Genomic DNA, 16,868 nt, shown 5'->3' with positions numbered 1-16,868 from the left:
ATAAAAAAGAGACAATATCCTTGTAACTCATAGAGTATGCGAGTCATTTACCTTCGAGTAGAGACAGCATCATAACGATCATGTCCTTCTGCAGGTCCAGCAGCTCCTTCAGTAATTCAATCTGACTGGAGTCCTGTTAGAAGTGGACAGAAAGGGGAAACCTTGTGACTCACATCATACTACATCATACAGATTACATTGTAAAGGCACTGTCTAATATCCCCAAGTTGCATTTGGAGAGATCAAGGCCGTCTGTGATTGTGAGGGGCCCACGATGGACCTGCTGGGGCCCAGAAGGCCTTTCTTGGAAACATCCATCCATCAGCACCAGGGTTATTGTATTTCACTGTCTAGAAGCAGATGGTCGGGTCAGCCTGACTCATTTAGGGTCTCCGTGGAGACTGTATTTAGCATGCCATAAATCGGAGGCATACTTTGATGAGTTTAATTCAAAAACTCCTCCACCTGTGCTCTCGTTCTTGCCGGCTCCTACTGTCACATCCAGATAAGGTTAGATGGTTGGATTACATCCCACCGCTGCCATATGGGGGTACGGAGGAAAAAATTATGGATGAAGTCATACATCACATAGCTGAGTGGAAGTATATGTGTCACTGCTGGAGTGGCAGAGGAGGTTGCTATCATTTGGCCTGGAGAGCCCTCTACTGGCAAAAGATATTCTAAAAGAGCCTGTGGCTGGCAAAGAGGAGTAGATGTTAAGATATATTCCTAAAAAATGCTTAAAAAATACAATAAAATTAAATATAATAAAAGTATAAAATAAAAGTAAATACAAAACAACGATGGACAAAAGCCTGAGAGAACACGTGGGTCTACAGTTTAACCTCACACACATCCATACAATGGAGGGGGAATAAGGACTTCACAGAAGATGTCGCTTCAAATTGTAAACTTGCATAATATGATAAAGGGAAATCTTAATCTGCAAAGAATACTAACTACTGCTGTCAAATACAAGTAGTGGCTTACAATTACAATATTTCCCTTTGAAATATAGTGAAGTAGAAGTATAGAGTGGTATAAAATGTATATACTACAGTTAAAGTACTAGTAGCTCAACAAAAGTGTAATTACTTTCTGTCATCCAGTGACAAACACATTGCAACATCTTCCCTTCAATGCAATCAAACAGTTTATACCTGTGATAACTTCATCTGCATATTGGCAAACACGTGCAGGAATCCCACCACAGCGTCCCACAGTCTGCTGTGGGCCAGACTCTGCTGGTTCCCGATGCACGGACCCTGGAGACACAGAGCAGATCCCAGGATCAATACGTAATATTAATTGAACTTCAGATTTTTTATGTGGTGTCATTAAGATTTGTATTAGTTATACTTGTGTTGCAGTACACTGTGATATAATCATACCTGTATATACTCAGTTAATGAGTTGAAGACTTGTTTGGCCACTGCCAGAGCTTGGGAGAAGTTCCGCTGACCGGCCTCGTCGATGATGTCCTTACCAGAGTAGTACCAGTAGAAATCACTGATGGATTCCTATTGGAGGAGAAATGCAAAATAGATTGGGCAAGTTAAAGACGAGGGATGAATACGTAAAATATAATTTTGTATCAATCTTAAATATCCTACCTGGAGTCTGAGGAGGTAGTCCACGGTGCTGATGATGATGTTGACTGTCGTTGTGTTCCCTGTCTGAGTTCTCAGGAAGTTCTGAAAATCTAAAACAATGACAGGTTAGAGAGGAGTAGATTCTCAACCCGCAGCCTGGAGAGTGAGTAGGTTTTTGTGTATCAGGAAAAGAGGGCACCCACCATTGTTGTGGCCCTCACAGAGAAGCTGCAGAAACCTAAAGAGGTCCTGAGTGAACTCATCGTTCTGCAGAACCTTGGAACCTGACGACAGGAAAAGAGATTAACTGTCTGTTTCAGCGATGAGAAGGTCAGAGCATCACTGTAACGCCAGTACAGGCAGCGGAGCTTGCATAGCTTTTACTTACTCATAAAGCTGCTGTCTATTTGTCAAATTATGGGCACTATGTTTTCAGAACACAAAAACAAGGTATAGTGCATCATTTCACAAATGAGGAATAGGGTTTTATATATCTAAGCTTTGCTGTTTAACAGCAGCAAAAAGCTTTGTTGTTTCTTACAGAGAACGCTTTGGGATCTGGATTACTTCTTTATAAGCACTGGTTAGTATTTATAGAAATTAAGAAACATAAAAAAAATTCCCACACAAATGAAAAGCACAGACTTCTTATTAAAAAAGAAGACGTGGAGAGATTAGAGTCAGTTTGAGGCACCGGACCATGGACTGAACAATCTATCCAGATGTAAGAGGAGCATGCATGCGTTCCGTCAGTCCAGGGCTGAGAGGAGGTGGTTGTTTTGTTATGCATTCAGGACGAGGGAGGAGGAGGAGGAGGAGGAGAGGGAGGAGGAGAAGGAGGAGAGGGAGGAGGAGGAGGAGGAGGAGGAGGAGGAGGAGGAGGAGGAGGAGGAGGAGGAGGAGGGGTAGTGAGAGGAGGCAGGAATTGGGAGGGAATCAGGGAGATGGTGGGGAGTTTGAACGGAGAGCAATCAAGATGTCAGCATTGCAATAGGATGAGTAGAATCTAAACCATGTATTTACCCCGCTCACTCACGTTGACTGCGACCGACGAGATAAAAAAACATGACCAGAAGAAAAACAAATAAACAAAACAAAAGCAGACATAAGCAAAGGAGAAGACATTGAGAGTCAATTAGAAGAAGTAGGAACAGGAAAGAGTAAGAGCGCTGTATAGATATATCTTTACATACTCACACTGATTAGCGACATTGACATAAACAGGTACAATTAAACAGTCTTAAGGGTAACCTCTGCTCACTGGGCAGGTGTTTGGACTACAGGTTAGACAGGTTATCATCACTTATGCCTGAGCTGATGAGGTGAGAATGAGTTGACATGAGAAAAATCTATTCATGTACTGTATGTAACCCATCAGATTAAATAGAGAGATCTGATTAGAAGTTGATATTTATGTGGATGCAGTTGCAACAAGGGCCCAGACAGGACTTAGACATACAGTAGCACAGGTTTCACATGCATGACAGTGACGGACACGACATGAGACACAAGAGACAGACGTGACATGGAAATGGGCTCGTATGTTGAAAAAAAGAAAATATGAAAGAGCAAATGTTTCATCAAACTTAACGCTGCACGAGAATGAGACACGACGAGAGTTCTACATGATTCTCTGAGATAACGGCGGTGAGGCTCAGTAACTGTTGTGGTTTGGAACATGTTCTGTAAAACTGAGGCCCTGTACAGACCTGGTATAAACATCCGCTCTGAAAGATCCAATCACAAGTGGTCAGCGTTAATGTTCATGTGTCTCCTGTGACCACTTGTGATCGTATCTCACTTCCTGCTCCAAATGCAAGTAATCACAACAATCGTTTGTATTAGTGAAGACCTAATGTTGACCTTGTTTTTAGCCAGTTAGAGTTGAAAGAAATGTCTGATGTCTGATGAGCAGGCGAGCAAGAGGCATGAGTCACGAGGGACTGAATGAACCTTGTGCAGCTCGGCTGTAAAGAAAGATTTTCGTCAGCAAGTCAACCTACAGTACGAATCTGGTGTGAGTGATCCGATGTCAGGATGCATTTGGGTGCATTCAGACCTGAACTGACAACTTGTGAGAGTATCACTCAGGTCGGATTTAATACCAAGTCTGGAACAGAGCCTGAGATGCTGACAACTTGCTGTAGCTGAGGGAAAAGATCAGTTTGCTGCACAAATAAGGTTATTAATTCCTTTAGCTTTGTTTCATCGTCAGAATCAAACATACTCACAACAGATTAGTGTGTGGTACATGAATTGCTTTTAGTTTTTAAGGGTTCTGTTGACGCAGCATTCCTTAACAATGATGCCAAAACTAATGTGCATATATTGACTTGTGGGTTTTTCATTCAGCACCACATTAAGGTCAGAAATACTCTATGTATCAGCAGGATTAAAAGTCCCCTGTTGGACAGCAAATGCACCAATCATACTGTAGGTGAATAAACAATAAGACAGTTTACCATGTTTATCATCCTCACTTACTTGATCCTTCTTCAGTAACCATCCCCAGACCTTCAGATTTGTTTTGCCTTTCAAAAGCATTCAAGTCCAGAACACTGACGGAGGTGAAATACAAACAATGAATTATGATATGTGGCATTTTTGTATTTAAGAAAAAGAACAGTGTTTTTCAGAGTTTGAGAGCTCCAACAATTGAGTATTTTACTTCCACCAAGCTGGGGAGGAAAAATAATAGTCAGAACATATGGATTTTTATCAAAACCTATGGGTCAAACCCCCAAAACAGAGGATACTTCACATCCCAACATTTAACCCGTATATCATTAGAGGCCCATTTACTTTGCAATTGAAGAATACAATTGAAAAAGTAAGTAAAGTCTAAAGTATAACAATAGGCTTATGGCTCAATTACCTGCAAGACATCATCAGTCCAGACAAACTTTTGAAAAAGCCAACATCTCTTTTTTCCTTCAGGTAGTCGAGCATTTTCTGCATCAAACACAAAGAAATCATTAATAAAGAGTTGATGCTGTTGACAGCCCAACGTCTGCATGTGGGGGGCTGTGTACCTGCTGGACCACTGTGTTTCCCCCGTTCAGAATGGAGATGCCCAGTTTGAGGGTGAATGTCACCATAGCACCAAGTCGACCTGACGATCACAAATCAGACACCACAGTTCGATCAGAGAGGGCAGGTGTAGGAAATCAGATTGTTTGTGTGTGTCTGTGTTTTTTTCCTGCCTTTACTGGCACTGATCATCTGCAGCACCATCTCTGCAGCCCCTCGATCATGGAGTCTGGCCTGCTGATAAAGCATCTTCTGCTTCTCCATTTCCTTTTCCTGAAGGAAATGATTGAAAGAGAGATTGTGTAAAAAAAAAACCCAAAAAAAAACCAGAGTGAAAGGCAGGAAAATACTCCCCAGAAATCAATAGTACCTCAAATGTTTTCTCTTTTCCTTCCTCCTCTTCCTCTTCTTCACCTTCCGCACAACTCTGGAAGAGAAAACATATTGTACAACCTAAATAACAAATGGCTGAACACCATCAATTTTAAAAATAATGGAGAGAATGTATACTACCTTTGCCATCATATCTGCATATGCAATATACAGGGGGTCTTCTTCCAAAGAACTAAAATAGAAAGATAAATATCTGTCGGTTAAACCTCATACAGCTCATATCACATGTTTAAATAACAAGTTTCAGGGATTTCATTTGTAGTCACTGCAATTTCTGTGCAGTAAGCAGCTAGATAATTACAAAAAAGGGGATTGTTTCCCTCCGGTCATAAAACATATGGTAATGATTTAGCTTAATACATGTGTTTATTAGCTATGAGGCAGGCTGAAGTTATTAGGGTGCACGGATGGAGAAGTGCGTGCTGGCAGCAGGTGTCCCTGTGTGTGACGGTGCATGTGCACATACCTGCACTCAGTCAGAGCGTTGTGGCTGAAATGCAGAATGAGCTGGTGAAGCGGGTCCGGTTGTTTTCTGACCTCCTCCTCTTCCTCTTCCTCCACTATGGGCTGCGTCTTCTGGACAAAGTCAACAACACTGGGGCTCAGGCCTGTAGTCTCCATGTCAAGAATATAACTAAACTGATACATCTGTATGAACAATAGGTACAGGAACACTAACCCTGACTATACAGTGCTATCCCTATGAGATCGTGACCAGATATGCTGACAGCATGCACAAGCATAAGCATGGGGACATGGTCATGGGTACGTGCGCTTGCATGCATAAAGTGGACTCTCTGGGATTAATCTCTATAATAGATTTCCTGTCCCTTAATTCTAGGGCAGAGGCTGTCATGATTATGACTCATTAGGGCCATTACATCTGTGATTTCAAGAATAAATTAAAATAAATTAATTATTTGTAGAAAAACGTCGCCTTTTTCTCTTGTAATATTACAACTTATTTCTTGTAATATCATATCTTTATTCTTGAAATCCCATTTTTTTCCCTTTAAGTGACCTTAATACTCGTTTACATTATATCAGACACACAATTTTTCTGGATCTTAAAGCTATTTATTATTTACACCATAACTTCCTCAGTGATTCCCTGTGGCAAAGATATACTATCTAAGGGGGGCAAATAAAGATTATATTGTCAAAGAAAAAAGACAAAAAAAACAAACTCTCATTGGTACAGGAGGGTTGTGTCAATGTTCCTTCTCGGTAGAATCTTATTTTTAAATCAGAAAACTGAATTAACACTAATTTGCTGTAGGCTAAGAATTGGTAATCAGTCTTTTTAAATTATAGATTCCCCTGGATTAGAAAGTACAAAATAAGAAAAAAAGCTGTTCGGATGCGTGTTGCATTTATTTAGCTTACAACCAATTCAATCCATGATCGTGACATTTCATGACAGTGAAAATTGAGGAAAGGAGGCACAACTTTCATAATTTTCCTTAGCGAGTCCAAGCATCGAGATGGGATGCTCTTACCTCTGCTGAATGGGGACAGACTACACAACACTTCACAAGAGCTGCCTCTGACATCAGCGCTGATGTCATGCTTGCCAAAAAATGGACTGACACGTGAGAAACACTATGTAGGACTGACAACGACGTGGCGTCACACGGTGAAACTGGCACTTTTCACAATGACACAAGTAAAGGAGGATGGTAAAACGGGGCGATGCTCGTCTCCCAGGACGGCGCCGAGGATAACACAAGTACTTACTGCAAGATCCTGCACTAGCTTCTCCTCAAAAGAGTACTCCTCTGTTTCTATCCATATTCTCTGATAGGCCAGGAGGAAGAGGTTAATAGAGCGATGCCTGAGGAAGGGCGAGAGGACCGGGTTAGATAGCAAAAGAAGAGGGGAGTCCCTTTAGGAGAGGTTAATACAGGTTAGTTTAGGGCACTGGCACATCCAACTGGTCACCTTGGAGGAACCTATCGCACAGAGCTGTTACGTACATGCTCTCTGCCAGACTGTTGGTTTACTCACACTTCTTTTTCATAACAAGCTAGTCCCATCAGCAGGCAGTAAATGCAATTCAGGGACTAGATTAATACGTTTCTGCCACAGACTGTATTTTTAAGATGGACGACATGACAACTCCCTAAAAGTGAAGAGAAAGTGTCTTGATCCCCCCCTGGTGACTTGCTGAGGTACAGGTCATAAAGCCCTGCCTCCTCCATGTTAGCATATAGGACAAGGACCAAACTAAAAAGTCAAAATAAATGTCAAATTAAGATTGTTTCTGTCAAGTCTGGTTTTAGTTAGTTACTTGATGATATACAAATGGGGTGAAACGTCATGATTGACAGCTGAGACTGGCACAACATGGCAGCATTCTTATCCGGGATATTTTGGCTTCATTTTTGAATAGGCGTTTTCCATCTTTTTATACAGTCTGAAGGATCTGCACAGTGAGAACATAAAGCAGATATGTATCTGCAACAGTAGTTTGGCATTTAAGTGAATATTCTATCTTTACATTCTTGCCGAGAGTGAGAAAATGAGTATCGCACCTGTAGGCTAAATTTGAAGCTAGAGCCAGGAGACAGTTAGCTTAGCATAAAGATTGGAAACAGGGTCACAGTGAGGACACTACCCTAGATAGTGAGTGCACTTGGTCCAGAAAAAGTTCTGCACATAAACCCCTTGCAAAACCAAAACGCACACTAAGGAGAAAGGCAGGCTAGCTTTTCCCCCCTGGTTCCAGTCTTTATGCTAAGCTAAGTTAACCACCTCCTGGCTGCAGCCTCACAGTAAGCAGTAAGACATAAAGGTGGCATCGATTTTCTCATCTCAAAAGCAGCAAGTTATTTCTCTTTCATTTTTGTGTCAATCTTGATGCATCACTGTACAGATATGAGCCAGTGGAAACACCAGGGGAAATATCTGGGGGTTATATTTTGTTGCATAGACCCGTGCCTGGAGGAATGCGAAGGGGAAGGTTAGAAGACAGGTATGCAAGGTCAAACAGTGGCGACGTCACATCAGCGCTACGTTACCGTCAGCATGGAGAGCAGACTGTCATTGTCTGCGTTCTCATGCATTATCTCCAGCCACATATGTCGGTAGGCATTCAGGAAGTAATTATTATTTTTGTGCCTGAGGGGATGAGGTACAACATGGTGAGAGTGACACTCAGGAGAGAAGACAGGTTGAACAGAGACAGAAAATAGAAAGAGACGACATCTGAAAGCGTGAAACTCGACAGGAAGTTGAAAAGTCGACATCATCCTCAAGCTTCACATCTCTCCCTCTCTCTCTCAACATTTATCACTCCAAATACAAAACAATCAGCTGTGTCGGCATTGTAAATACTGTCAGGTAATTATTAGCTGTGCTGTGTCATAAATTCACTGTCAACAACTCTGACTAAATGAGTCATGCTGTCAGGGAGGCGGGCTGCATTGTCTGAGCACATATTGAAGATGACCACCTCCAGGTTGGGCCTTATAATTGTTTTCCTCCCGACTGTAGCTCTCTGCCTGGCTCCTGGTGATTGAGTTACAGAGCAGCAGGGCATGAAATTGCTAGTGGCCCCTTTTTTTTCTTCCCTGTTTCTTGATAACAGCTGCGGGCCAGACATTTGTCCTACAAACAGAGCGAGGGAGGGGGGGGGCTGTGCATTAATGCAGGGTCAGAACCAAGGAAGAGAAAAATTTGATTCATGAGCCACACACAAGCAGAAGAAGAGAGTGTGGTGAGCGCTATTTGGCTGGCAAACATAGATAGGGATATAGATAGGGCGCAGGGAGCTCTATCTCCCGGGGGAGGTTCAATCCCCGGCTCCACCAGGATGCATTCTGAAGTGTCCTTGGGCAAGACACTGAACCCTAATTTGCCCCTGACGGGAATGAATGGAGTTTGCAAGACAGAGTTCTGCATATAAGGGCATTAAGTGTATAAATGTGTGTGTGACTTTGGGACGACAAGACTTGAAAAGTGCATTATAAATTCAGATTCATGATTATAAGGCTTTTGCATCATTTGAGCTTTTAAAAAGAGAAAATGAAGAGTAAACTCTGTAAATGTAACAGTAAACAATAATACCTCGGTAGATTATAGAGTGGAGCCATGCGGAAGCAGGCCACAACCGCTCGCTTCCTCTGCTTGGACAGCAGCTTCTGCCAAACACACTTTTTGGATCTCAGGGGCTGCTCCACCTAATGGGAGCAGAAGAAGTCACAGTTAAGATGATCAATAAATCAATGCATTGGTTGTCACTGTCAACCAGACAAACCACAGAGAATAAAATTATCCAGCAGACGGGTTTTTCCTCTAGTGACTCAACCTGAGCCTGAAGTACCTTTATATTCCATGTATGTTTTTCACGGCATGATGCACCCCAAGTTTAATTTGCAGCTCAGAAGTGTAAATATTAAAGCCTGACCTGCTCCAGGTTGAAGACCGCGGCAGAGATCCTCTGGATCCGGTCCACCACCCTCTCAGGGTCCGGGGGCCCCTCGCTCCTCATCACTATATCCTTGTAGAGGTTAAGCTGCCACCTCACTGCAGGGTCCTCCGACTGTGGGTGTGTTACAGAAGAAAGACGTCAAATACCAGCCTATAGCGTATGGGAGCTAATAATTACTGACTGAAATACTGATCAACCTGTTCACCTTTTCTCTGAGATGCAGATTCTGATGGATGTGGTCTTTGACCTCATCATCTGTCTCTCTCTGTTGAACAACAGGAGAAAGAATAAAAAAAAGAGTTTACCCAACAGTGTTATGTTAAGATTTCTCATTTTAAAATTCATCTGGTAAATTTTTTTTTAATGTATTCTCGTGTGAGATTATAAGATCCCAGTAAAATGTGTGGACAGCGTAAGATAACATTCTCACCAGGAGGTAGCGAGTCTTGGCCAGAGATATGAGCTCCTGGTCCCCCGGCGTGCACATGTTGAGGCCGATTGGCAGCATCTTCTTCAAAGCAGCTACGATCAGCGAGGTTTGGATAGAATAGAACTCACCTCGCCTTTTCTTATGTTTCCTCTCCTGGTCTTGTCCTCCAGACTGAAATAAAGTAAGATAATAACCTGACATAACCTGACAGCTTACAAATATGAATTATCAATCTATGAGTGTTAAATAAGCTGCTGTTTCAGGTAATGGAAAATCACCCCCTTTATAAGATAATTTCAACATTTAAAATAATAAATTAAGAGTATTTATTTCATAGAAGATGCACTTATCTCATACTGTATTTAAACAAATGCAAGAGGCGACTGAACCATTCACACGTCTCACACCTAAGATGAAAAGCAGATACTCTCTGTCAGAACGTTACTGACATTACCAGAGACGGACAGAATACATATTAAAGCATCTGATAAAAATACAAAAATAATAATTTCCATAGTAATATATCTGTTTATATTTAAACCCAAACACAGCCTTATCACACATCAACTACGGTAAAATATAGAACAGGTAGAGGTAACTATCGGCCAAACACACAAAGTAACCACAATCTATCACCTGCAAACCCAGCAGTGGAATGTAATCACATGGTTTGTTTGGAAGGGCTTCATTACTCCAGATGCAATGAGGAATGACCAAAGTTACCATTTCAGATATGGTGATAAATAAAGGCCACCAATAATCAGGTGAAGTAACATATAAATAAACTACAGACGACTGTATAGCACAAATTGTTGTTTTTTCTGCTTGGCAACAGGAGCACATAAGCCAATAAGCTGGTTTATGCAGCTAATGCACTGTCACACTTTGTCTTCCTTAAACAAAGGAAGACATACAGAAACATTGGGAGATACAGAAAGAAAAGGCAGACAGAGGAAGAGTGCACACTACACCTGACATTGATGTGCACTGTTTATCACATATATGCACCGTATATTGTGCATTCATGTTGTTGCCCGGATATTGGCCTTTTACATATTAACAAATTAGCATATGCACAAATTAAGTATGGCAGAGAAAATGTTGAAAGATGTCATGAATCATTTTAGTTCTACATCTTGCTGCCATAACACTAATTCCAAAAGCAGATGTTTGAAGCTCCATGACAAGAAAATCAAGATGTAACAGTGATGAGATGTAATACATAAAACGTACCTTTGACATCTTGGTTTTATTATCTCCAGTCAAGAAGGAAAGGTTGTTAATTTCATTCTGAACCACAAAGTTCTGCTCCTCTCTTTTGAAATTCTGGAGAAAGACAGGAAATAAAATATAATCTAATTAACAAAGCCCTTCGTTTTTTTTCCGTAGTTTAATATGTGTGAACTGGAGATGAAGGAACACACATGTGACTTGCACCAGAGGATGAAAATCTCAGCCACCATTCTGAACAGCTCATTGGAGTCAGCGTCTGGTTCTTTCAGCCACCTGGACCTGCAGTGGCAGAGAAACATCAATACAGAGACATTTGCACCCTTTTTTCCCTGTAAATACTAACACCTGCCCCGTCTTCCCCCTGAACACACCTTTAAATAAATTCCATCATATGCAGCATCGTCAGAGAGCTAACCTGTTGTTGTCCACGTAGCGGATGAGCATGGGGTAAAAGGCGTACAGGTCCCTGCAGAGGATGGCAAACTCGTCCAGGATGAGCAGCTCGGCCTCCTGGGTGTCTCCCTTACTGTCGGCCTTCAGCAGCTCCTCTTCAGCCACCACCTTCACCGTCTTCTTCTTCAGCTTCTCCAGCGTGGGCAGGAAGTGGCTTTTCAGCAGGTCTGCACGGGCCTTGCTGATGATGGGCTGCACGTACACTGAATCGCAAAACAGAGAAAAAACGTCTTTTTATTTACCTGCATTAACGAGGGGATGTTTCACCCGTTTGGTGGTGCGTCTGTGTGTTTGTTTGTGAGCAATATTACGCAAAAACCACAGGATAGATTGCCACGAGACTTGGTGGGAAGATGCAGTACAGACCAGTGAAAAAAATGTTGAATTTATGTGTTATTTGATTAGACCAATATGGGGTGGTAAGAGAAATTGTACTACTTGAATCAGTGTTAAAATGTGACAGGGTGTTGCACTGATGTCAAACTATAAACAAACGATGGGAAAATGCACTCCTTCATTCTGTCCTATCACAAGCTGTTACAGTAGCCTCATGCCAACCTGCGATCCTCTTCATCCACGAGGCCTCATCTATGCCCAGATTGTTGTTGAGGATCTTGAGGATGTTGCCCAGGATGACACTGAGGTGTTCTGAGGTGACGGTGGTGCAACAGACACTGCCCCCGATGGCCGGCTGATTCTCGGGGCCCCTCTCCCACCAGTAGGACAGATAGTTGCAGAGCATGGGCAGCACCACCTCGATGACGTGAGGCATCTCTGTGTACCGAGCTCCCGACTCAGCCATGTCATTGATGTCCTTTATCAGGCCTTCCAGCCGCGGCATCCCGGGACACATATCCTCCACCGAGTCTGGTATACCTAAGACTAAAAACACCACCGAGGATTTATATGTAATTCAAACTACGTCCATGTCATTAGAGTAACATTTTTGTTATTTCATTAGAAGAGGATAAATGTATCCAGGCTGAATAGGACTGAAGCACAGAAAGTACCTTATTATCCCTCGTAATAGCCGTTCGCTTTGTCAGCTCAGACCACTTTACTCATTATGAACTCTTATTTCAGAATAAGTGCATATGACTCACTGGCTCGTTCTCGGGCACTCTTTGTATTAAAAACCGAGCAGGGGTTGTAAGTGTTGAGCATCGGCTCCAAGAAAGCCACAGGCATGGCCCCAGCCAGGGTGGCCAGACAGTGACCGAGAGCCGGCAGCTGTCTGTGGGGCACACAGAGGGGGAGAGTGGGTGAGAGCTGCTCTGAACATCAGTGGGTGTCTTCACTGAGGCTTAAATCATTTACACACATTAATATTCAAGCTTGGTTACCTTTCTACGTAGATGTTTTTTCCAGTGCCCAGTGCATAGAGGCTGGTGAGGATTCGATAGCAGGACACTTGGACATCATCCACTGAAAAAACACAAATAGAAAAACATGATCTTTGCTTTTTATCACCGACACAATGATTTATTAATTTAAGGACACCCAGTAATGCAATGTGATGTATTAAGTTAAGATGATCCTATTTAAGTCCCACTTTGGGAGTATTTGCCAAAGCTATGGCCTATGGAGAGATCAAACTCAAATAATTGGCATTCATTGCACTATTCAAAAAAATGAGAAATGTGAAAATATTCAATCCAATATTCATTGTTTAAGATTTATCATGCAAACAAGTGCTAGTACTAAGTCATCTGATCCTCATTTATATCAAATTAACCATCAGTAGCAGCGGTAGAAATCCTGCCCGAGTCATTGGCCATCCATAAAGATTTTACCATCTTCATGAGGCAGGCAGGCGCCAACATAAGCTCTGTAGATTCAGATTTTGCTGAGTGCACTTTCATGCAACAAGCATACAGTTCTTTACTACTGAGATGTTGTCCCCCACACCAACACCCCTAACCAACCAGCTCCAAAATGAACCTCCTGGAGAAACACTCCCGAGCAATACGCATCACGCATCCAGACCATCACCCTGTTATATAGCTTTTGTATCAGCCTCTCAGATGCTTGATCTTTCTGTCAGGACTCACACAGCAGGTCCACTCCAAAGTGGTGCTGAGTGATGTGCTCGAACAGAGCGGTGAGGATGGGGAGCAGAGCCACGGTGGTGTAGTTGATGTTCTGCGACACGCCTTTCATCTGCGAGCGCGAGTGCGTGAACTTCCCCAGCTTCAGGTTCTCGAACGTCTTCTCCAGGTCCTCCGCGGCGTTCTCGAAGAACGTCCTCAGGCCGACCCGCACCATCTCTGAGCCCGACTTCATCACCGTCCTGTTGGGAGGGAAAGAGAGCGTGATAAATGAGTGTAGCCAGATGAGGAGATATGCAAGGACGGGGCTATAATAAACCACTGGATAACCCTTGGTATGCAAAGGAGGACACTGTTCACCAGCAGGAGGAGACGCTCACATGTGTGATTAATTCACTCTCACAGTCTATTAAGGTTTTAGTCATGAAATATGAGGCAGGCTGAGCCCCCTTACACCGAAACATAAATGATTTATCTGATGACACTGGAGAAACATTAGAGCCCAGAAACACAGTACGACACTGAAATAGCACAACGCCATTAATAAGATTAGTCCGAACATTCTCTATATTCACAGTTCATAACTTTGCTGAATGAATAAACCATCGTGGAGCCCTGATGTGCCCCAACAGGATAAAGAAATCAAGGGCAGAGTCTGTGGGCATCAGCTGTAGCTCCTTAGCACAAATAAGACACAATAACACGCTGATGATTAAGCCTCATTAGGTGTGCGCTGCATTAACAAACAGTACGTTCTCTCTGAAGAACACTATAAGCCTTGGGCAACATTTGCTGCATGAAATTTGCTTGTACTTATTTAAATGCCAGCGGATGCTCTTTGTTAATGCCAGCGCCTCCCATGAGACACAGGAGTAATAATCTGCGAAGAGAAGAAGTTTGTGACAAATACGCTTCTCTTGAGGATCCTAAGGCGGTTAGATTCATAGTCAGAGCTTTGCACTGGAAAAAAGAGAACAGGATTCTCAAATTTTTTACATTTAAGCACAGTCTTTATCAAACTGAGGGCTTATGTTAACATTTAATATGACTCATTCAAGGTCCCACTCCAGTAGCTCATTAGACCCCCTTCAAACTCCTCTTTGTTCCTCTAGATTACATTTCAAAAGGTTTGCCATTTAAAAGAACTCTCCCTATGTCCTGAAAATGGTTTAAATGTAACTCGTCACCTTCCTTCTTCATTTTGTGACTGGAATCTATGAATATGCTATTATTCAGCTCAGTCTTATGTGTACCCACCTGGTGTCCAGAGTGTGTGCCAGGATGTGCAGACAGCTCACCATGGTGGTGGAGTCGCTCCCTACAAGACACCACCAAACACAAAAGCAGTTAATATAATATAGATCGACGTGCTGTCACTACCTATCAAGCAATGTTCTGATCTGAATTGAGCCTAAAGCTATGTATAACCCCCAGTTAAATATGTCCATTGAGTGTTTGGTTAGAAAATTATATAACATAATATAAAGTTGCTTGTTCTCTGCGGTTTTACAGATAACAATTACAATATTTAATGTTTGCTGTGCACTTAAACCATGTGAACAAACCCCAGACATGAAAAAAATGACGAATACCAACGTCCACATTCACACACATACACATTTCTGAGCAGTCAGTAGTGATCAGCTTACCAAAGAGTGAAATCCTATGTCTGACAAGAGCTGCCAGTTTACAAAACAGGCTGGAGGTATGAAGATTAGAAAGAGGGGAGGAAATCAGAGAATCAGTAAATTCTTGGAGAGAAGATGAGGAATTAAGATCGTTAGGGATTAAGATTTTGAGTTAAGGGTGGTAAAAGATTGTATTGTCATGCTGCTGCTGCTGCTACGGGTCATTCTGTGAGCCGCTACCTGGTGACCATCTCCTTCTCCTTGTTGGAGGCGTAGCCGCTGCTGCTCAGGTTCCTACTGGGGGAGGAGAGGAAGTAGAGCGAGTGGTTCTTGAAGTACTGGTCGATGAGGGGGAGTAGAACCTGAACAAGAACAGAGAGGGTGACACGAGTGAATGGTGATAATGTTATTTAAGGTGTCCATGAATTTGTATCACTTTCTTACTTTGGCAAAAAACTTGATTTCTTGTTCATGAGGGGACCTGTCAGTTTTTCCATTGGCAGCCATGGACTCTGGATTAAAAAAAAACATGAAATGGTATTTTTAATATTGAGTAAAAAGAGGAACCACAGATATGTCTTTTCATGTGTGATATCATCATACCTAGATGGGAGATGAACTCCTGAGCTGAGTCGACATACTTGAGCAGCTTCTTGAGGAAGCGATAGGCGAACCTCTTCTCCATGGACGAAGAATCCTGCTCCAAGTCCTTCAATCCTCTGCAGCACAATAAGACACTGGCTATAAATAACATTTGATTTGATAAAGTGCTCCCCTGACCACTGGTATTTATTAAATGGACAAGTTAGGAGGTCGGGTTGAGTTTGTGCAACACATAAAAATGATAAAGTATTCGGTGGCCTTTCGCATGTGTTGACCTTGTGATGCTGTAGCCATTGATTTGCAGGAAGCGGAAAAAGTCCTGAGCCTTCTCTCGATCACGCGCCTTCTCCTTGGCTGTCAGCGTGTCATAGGGCACCAGCAGAGGGTGTGCTCCACTACCTGAAAACACACACACACACAGGTGACTATATCCGTCTCTAGGGCCTGTTCTATCAAGCTAGGTTATTGGCGAACCAGGGTATGTTCAGGGGTAACTTCGTGACTTTGGAGTTGTGGTCAACCGATACTACGAAAGGAGGGGTAGGTCTGATACCGTTAAAGCCCCATGAGAACATGAGGTTATAGGACCATGAAAATGTGAAAACCCAACAAAAAGACGTGAACACATTGTTAATAGAAAAATCGTGCAGTGTTGAAGGTGATGATGAAGATGGAACTGGATCCAGTTTTATGAATTGTGATTTAGCAATTTAACTGTTAGGATGAGAGTTCATACACAATCCCTATGCTTTGCTCACACACACACAAACACACACACACATGAGGATCACCTCTGCTTCCAAGGTCACTTTTCTTCTTTTTGGCCCAGATGTTATGGTAATTTTCAGCCACTATCTCCACCATCCCCTGGGACCAGAGGCAAAGAGAGACACACAGTCAATCTCAGTCGACCAGGGATCTAATCCCCCCCCACAGTACTTCATTCACATTTCAGGAAATATAGTTTGTCATCACATATTCAGGCGCCGACACCGTTTGATGAGAATAAAAGTACAACTGAACAAA

General features: G+C 42.5%; 1 protein-coding gene across 1 annotated transcript in view; it reads right to left on the bottom strand.

Annotated features, from left to right (window-relative positions):
• The window catches only part of LOC133015727 (ryanodine receptor 3-like), a 114,995-nt gene that overhangs the window by 9,207 nt on the left and 88,920 nt on the right, over positions 1–16,868 (bottom strand). The window contains exons 59-90 of the mRNA XM_061082993.1: positions 16,634–16,709; positions 16,118–16,241; positions 15,843–15,958; positions 15,684–15,751; positions 15,480–15,601; positions 15,261–15,310; positions 14,869–14,929; positions 13,615–13,853; positions 12,907–12,988; positions 12,667–12,797; positions 12,122–12,445; positions 11,526–11,766; positions 11,302–11,389; positions 11,111–11,203; positions 9,878–10,048; positions 9,653–9,712; positions 9,424–9,558; positions 9,084–9,196; positions 6,753–6,849; positions 5,482–5,591; positions 5,136–5,187; positions 4,993–5,049; positions 4,796–4,895; positions 4,625–4,704; positions 4,468–4,544; positions 4,077–4,150; positions 2,616–2,633; positions 1,796–1,876; positions 1,614–1,702; positions 1,392–1,520; positions 1,161–1,265; positions 52–133 (exon numbers count right to left, since the gene is read on the bottom strand). Coding sequence (XP_060938976.1) covers positions 52–133; positions 1,161–1,265; positions 1,392–1,520; positions 1,614–1,702; positions 1,796–1,876; positions 2,616–2,633; positions 4,077–4,150; positions 4,468–4,544; positions 4,625–4,704; positions 4,796–4,895; positions 4,993–5,049; positions 5,136–5,187; positions 5,482–5,591; positions 6,753–6,849; positions 9,084–9,196; positions 9,424–9,558; positions 9,653–9,712; positions 9,878–10,048; positions 11,111–11,203; positions 11,302–11,389; positions 11,526–11,766; positions 12,122–12,445; positions 12,667–12,797; positions 12,907–12,988; positions 13,615–13,853; positions 14,869–14,929; positions 15,261–15,310; positions 15,480–15,601; positions 15,684–15,751; positions 15,843–15,958; positions 16,118–16,241; positions 16,634–16,709 — 3,445 coding nt within the window. The remainder of the gene's footprint in view (positions 1–51; positions 134–1,160; positions 1,266–1,391; positions 1,521–1,613; positions 1,703–1,795; positions 1,877–2,615; positions 2,634–4,076; positions 4,151–4,467; positions 4,545–4,624; positions 4,705–4,795; positions 4,896–4,992; positions 5,050–5,135; positions 5,188–5,481; positions 5,592–6,752; positions 6,850–9,083; positions 9,197–9,423; positions 9,559–9,652; positions 9,713–9,877; positions 10,049–11,110; positions 11,204–11,301; positions 11,390–11,525; positions 11,767–12,121; positions 12,446–12,666; positions 12,798–12,906; positions 12,989–13,614; positions 13,854–14,868; positions 14,930–15,260; positions 15,311–15,479; positions 15,602–15,683; positions 15,752–15,842; positions 15,959–16,117; positions 16,242–16,633; positions 16,710–16,868) is intronic.

Source organism: Limanda limanda, chromosome 12, assembly GCF_963576545.1.
Source record: "Limanda limanda chromosome 12, fLimLim1.1, whole genome shotgun sequence".
Lineage (NCBI taxonomy): Eukaryota > Metazoa > Chordata > Actinopteri > Pleuronectiformes > Pleuronectidae > Limanda > Limanda limanda.
The sequence above is the reverse complement of the archived record's forward strand: the minus strand, read 5'-3'. Positions and strand labels throughout refer to the sequence as shown.